General features: G+C 47.3%; 1 protein-coding gene across 1 annotated transcript; it reads right to left on the bottom strand.

Moving 5' to 3' along the window:
- Positions 1–3,728: 3,728 nt before the first annotated feature.
- On the bottom strand, positions 3,729–4,616 carry LOC136660308 (E3 ubiquitin-protein ligase RNF186-like). Its single transcript, XM_066637435.1, has one exon. The coding sequence runs from the start codon at positions 4,614–4,616 to the stop codon at positions 3,729–3,731; it is 888 nt and encodes a 295-aa protein (XP_066493532.1).
- Between the last annotated feature and the right edge of the window lie 434 nt (positions 4,617–5,050).

Raw genomic sequence — 5,050 nt, 5'->3', positions numbered from 1 at the left:
TTGGAATAAAGAAAACATCTTTTCAGATCCAAGTTCCTTATGGGGACCGAAGGAATACAAGTTCATAAGTGCATACAAGATTATCATAAACACTCACCAGGTCTCCAGATCACGAAGTCTAAAGTCTCAAAAGCTTTTGTTGAAAGCTCAGTTAGTTTTTGGGAAAAGACAGAAAAGGGAACCACTGCTTGGAAAACACCTTTGATTTGCGAGGCGGTTTTATCGGCCTCCAACACCCTCCAGATCCTGATAAAGTACCAGGGAACAGTTTGCTTTCCATTGCACAGCTAGTTGAAGACCTCCACAACAACAAAATAAGTGGCACGTCTAGCGTTGGAAGTTGTTTTATGTCCAGGACGTTCTGCTGGAGTATCTTTGCATCCCACAGAAGTTGGTCATTGTCAATTGCTTTAGTATAGGCTTACTTATTTTTCATATTTTTGGTTTTGTCCCCCAAATTTTGGTTTTGGTGCCCAGTATCCCAGAATCATAAATAAAGACAGGTGCCTTTTATGCACTGGTCCTGTGACTTAGGTTGCCCCCCCCCCCAAATTAACTAAAACGTTAAATTTTTAATCTACCAATGAGAATGGTTTAACGTTTGGAGGTTGAATTTCACTGTCAGACAGGGTTCTGCAAAGCAAAACAATGATTTTGCTAGGTCGGTGCAGGGGGGTGTGGGCCGCACTGGGTGATGCGCACTGGGGGGTGGTGACATGCTAAAATCAGGGTGGTTAGGAGTAACCCCGACATATTATATACCATTGGATGTGGAATTTTGAGCAGAATGCAATGCAAAAAACCAGAGTGAAATATCTCTATCAAACGTTATTGCCAAAAAACGAGAACAAAAATGCATGGATCCCTAAGGAAAGTGATAGTGAGCCATATCGCACATTTACTCATGAATGGGCAAACGTGCCTTAGTCCTTTGGAAAGGGCAGGCTGAGAGGAATCCAACGACACCAGAATGGTCCTGATCCAATGAATGCAGCCCCCAAAAACACCTGAGAAGGAAGCCCCTCCCTCCAAGCAGATGAATGTATTGAGCCCTATGGAAAGCGAAACTAAGCCTCACGGTCGTGTTTACTTGCGAGTAAGCAAATGTGCCTTGGCTGGTGTGGAAGATCAGGTGAAGGAGAGTGCAAGGCTACCAGAATGGTCCTAAACCTATGCATCTGCAGCTAAACAAGTGCTCCAGAAGGCAGCCTCCCCCCCACTAAAAAGGATCAAAACAGAAGCTTCAGCTGATAAGGTGAACCTTTTTGAGACCTGCAAAGTCAGGTGGATCCTGACAGTGATCTGGTTTAAACAGAAGTTCTTCAATTGAACTGGGCACTGGGTGGGGCTGAAAACCTTACTGGTTTTGGAGGGGGAGTGTTATTGCAGGCAGGCTGCAGAGGAAATTCACTTGGTGGAACAGGGCTGGCTTCTGCTTATTTATTTGTTTTACTTTAATTATTTATGCTTATTTATTTTAATTTGCCTGATGATGTCACTTCCACCATGACATCACTTCTGGTGGGTCTTGGACCGATTGTCATTCTAAAAAGTGGGTCCCAGTGCTAAAAGTTTGAGAACTGCTGCAATAAAGTGTTAGTAAGTTGACACCCTCGGGGGGGGGGATGTGACACCACTAGTGACCAAAATCACTAAAATCATAATTTGGAGGAATAATATCATCATGTTATATATCAATCAATTCGTAATTTCATGCAGAATGTGTTCTATCTTTGTTCTATCAAAAGGTACAGCCAAAAAACCAGTGGGGGCGGAGTGATGGTACATCACCAAGCCCACCACCTGGGGTATTGCCCCACCCACTGCATGGGGGGGGCGACACGCTGGCATCCCGTACCTGGTGACGCGAACCCTAGTGACACCACTGTTTTGAATGGCATCCATGTGGCTGAATGGGCAATGGAGAAAGTCAAAAATCAGAACACTGCAGGGAGTTCATAGTCCATCAAAGGTTGCCCCAAGGCCTCACAGCATTTCAGACAGTGTACAGAATGTCACGCCCCCCTTCCCAGCACGATGCATTGCCACACCAAATGCTGTGTGCCTAAGCTGGTGGCAGGACAGTAGACTTGTAAGAGTTAAGCTCCCCCCCCCATGCCACAAGGAAGTTCCAGACGCCTTCTTTGTATGTTCATATTGCATTGAATTAACCCAAAGTATCTTATCCTTGTGGATATACATCATATTGATCATTTTGTCCCAGTTAACTCACTAGGAACTTTAAACTTGGCCTGTAGAGGATCTTTCTCAGCCTTGCAGCATCGTCTGCGTTAACTGGAGACGCCAGTCGTGTGCCATACTACTGACCTGGCTCCCCTCCATGTCACAGGTCAAAAGATGCATGTAGTAGTGTGGGAGGCATTGCTTCTCACCAGGGCCACAGCTGCCAAGGATGCTGTCAGGAACACTCCCAAGACCTCCCAGCCTCTGAAGTGGTGAGCAAAATGCTCTCTGTCCTCCCCCTTACCCAGGGCCACACCACCTCTCCTCCTCCAGGATCCAATGTGTGGAGGGTGCTCTAGCCCACCATTCCTCTATCTTTCCCACTATTTTACTTCTCCTCTTGCTTTACCACTCCAGGAACACAGAGGACAGGCTGGTGCCCCTTTGCCAACCTGCTACCCCAGGCTGTGCCCCCATCAAGCAATAGTATTGTTTTCAGTTTAGAAGCATTCACCAGGCTGTGAATGGTGAATTCAACCTGTGGCCGATGTCGTGTTGCAAGTTCTCAACTTCTGTGACACTCAATTAACAATGCATTAATACATTAACAATTAACAATGTTAATTAACATTTAATTAACAATACATTTAATACAATTAACAATGCATTAATTAATGCGATACAAGGACATCTGCAAGAGGGATCTGAAGGCCTTAGGAGTGGACCTCAACAGGTGGGAAACCCTGGCCTCTGAGCGGCCCGCTTGGAGGCAGGCTGTGCAACATGGCCTTTCCCAGTTTGAAGATACACTTGGCCAACAGTCTGAGGCTAAGAGGCAAAGAAGGAAGGCCCATAGCCAGGGAGACAGACCAGGGACAGACTGCACTTGCTCCCAGTGTGGAAGGGATTGTCACTCCCGAATTGGCCTTTTCAGCCACACTAGACGCTGTTCCAGAACCACCTTTCAGAGCGCGATACCATAGTCTTTCGAGACTGAAGGTTGCCAACAACATGATTTGATGTATTGCATTTTTATCCTACCTGTTGGTACCGTGTGGTAGGAGACACTGAAAGATTAAGGAGTAGCCCCAGGTCACCTAGGGATCATCACACAGTTAAGGGAGGATTTGAACTGGTACTCTGTGGACATAGTCTGACACTCTAACCATTTCACCACCCCACCTTTGTAGAACAGTGGTCTACCTTGCTGGCATTCAATTGTGGCTGGCAGCAGCTCTCCAGTTCTCTTTTCTCAGCCCTGCTACCTGAGATCCTATTAACAGGGAACAGACCTGGGATGGGATGTAGGAATGTCCACCTTCTGAGTAAGGATCTATCACAGACTCAACATTCCTCCATCACAATGAGAACACAGCAGGAGTCGAGAACAGGTTAAATTGACTTGATTCGCAACAGGAATCCAAAGCAGTTCAGTCAAGTGACTTGCTAGAAGTGTTGTCTGAAAAAAAAAACCAACCACCCTGGAGCCTTAGATAACGGAGAGAGCTTCTGGAGGCCCAAAGCATACCAGAATAAGAGACGTTTTAGGCAATTGATGTAATGTGATTGGCTCTCTTTTGCTGGGATGGCAGGTCACAGCAGCCAAAGGTCCACTTTGGGTTGAAGCAGAGCACCCCAGACATGGCCAGGCCCAAGATGACAGCAATGCAAAGGGTGATCTTCAGCATCCCGGGGTACATGAAGGGAAGTGCAAGAAGAACAATCATCACCATGAACAAGAGTAGAAAGAGGAGTCTTTTGGTGGCCACCCGGTTGTTGGTGTTATCATCCTGGTGGATGTAGAATGTACCAGAGGCAAGTTGTGGCCCGATCTGAGCCCCCGAAGAAAAAAGCACCTCTGAGTTGCCCAAACATCCCAGGAGATCTTCCTGGTTGTGAAGGCTGCAGATCAGGCCTCCAAAAACGATGGTTCCTCTCCTGCACACGGGACACACAATTCTCCAGCTGTCGTCTTCATGCCTCAAGATGAGCTTTAGGCAGGCAGCACAGAAAACGTGCCGGCAAGCAAGGACCTTGGGCAGCCTGCTGAGACTGTACTGGTTGCAGCAGACAAGACATTCCATGTCTGGGGTGGAGGCTTCGGAGAGGCGCGGGAAGTCGCCTTTATCAACTGGACTGTTGGAGCTGCCCCCAGAAACTGCTGCTGAAACTGGGCCCTTAGAAGAAGTCACTGACATCATGTCTGTAACTGATTGGCTTGAGACCTGTGGACATGGGAGTTCCTCAGGAGATGCCGGGGGTTCTCCTTCTGAAGTCTGCGTCCTGCATTCAATGTTCCTTGCAGCTCGAGCATCATCTGGTGTGTCCATCTCAACAGCTGTCTCTTGAACGGACCCAGAACTGACCACTGCCTCCTTGGTTACTCCGGGAGAAGTTGCTTCTCTCTCCAGCCTGCCCATGCAAGCTTCCATGGAGACCTTCTCAAGCTTGTGTCTGGCTTCCCAGTGGCAGCTGCCGGCTTCCTTGACTCGACTTTTATTATGGACCTTTCCTCGTTTTATGCAAGCGATTATCAGTGGGTTGGCATGATGCCACTTCAGTCTCAGGTAAACAGTGGCCGGATGGGTATTAATGAATAACTCCACAACCACCTGGGCTCCTAATGATTCATCGTTGTTGTCGTTAATTGTGCCTTTAATTCTTCAGTGATCAAAACATACATCAACCGTATCAGCAGAGTCACCTGCATTTTTATGTGGGTGCTTTGTGGCACCCATCTAATTCATCTTAATGAAACCCGTGAGAAAGGGTTAGGCAGGGAGGTGATGAGAGTTTTATAGCCGGTACTGATATCAGCAGAATCCTGTCAGATCAGACCAAGGCGAGGTCCTCAAATCCAACTTGC

The sequence above is a fragment of the Tiliqua scincoides genome, chromosome 9, assembly GCF_035046505.1.
Source record: "Tiliqua scincoides isolate rTilSci1 chromosome 9, rTilSci1.hap2, whole genome shotgun sequence".
NCBI classification, from domain to species: Eukaryota; Metazoa; Chordata; class Lepidosauria; order Squamata; family Scincidae; genus Tiliqua; species Tiliqua scincoides.
The sequence above is the reverse complement of the archived record's forward strand: the minus strand, read 5'-3'. Positions and strand labels throughout refer to the sequence as shown.

Coding starts and splice junctions, on each gene's coding strand:
- LOC136660308 (XM_066637435.1), bottom strand. CDS start 4,616: ATGGAAGCTTGCATGGGCAGGCTGGAGAGAGAAGCAACTTCTCCCGGA.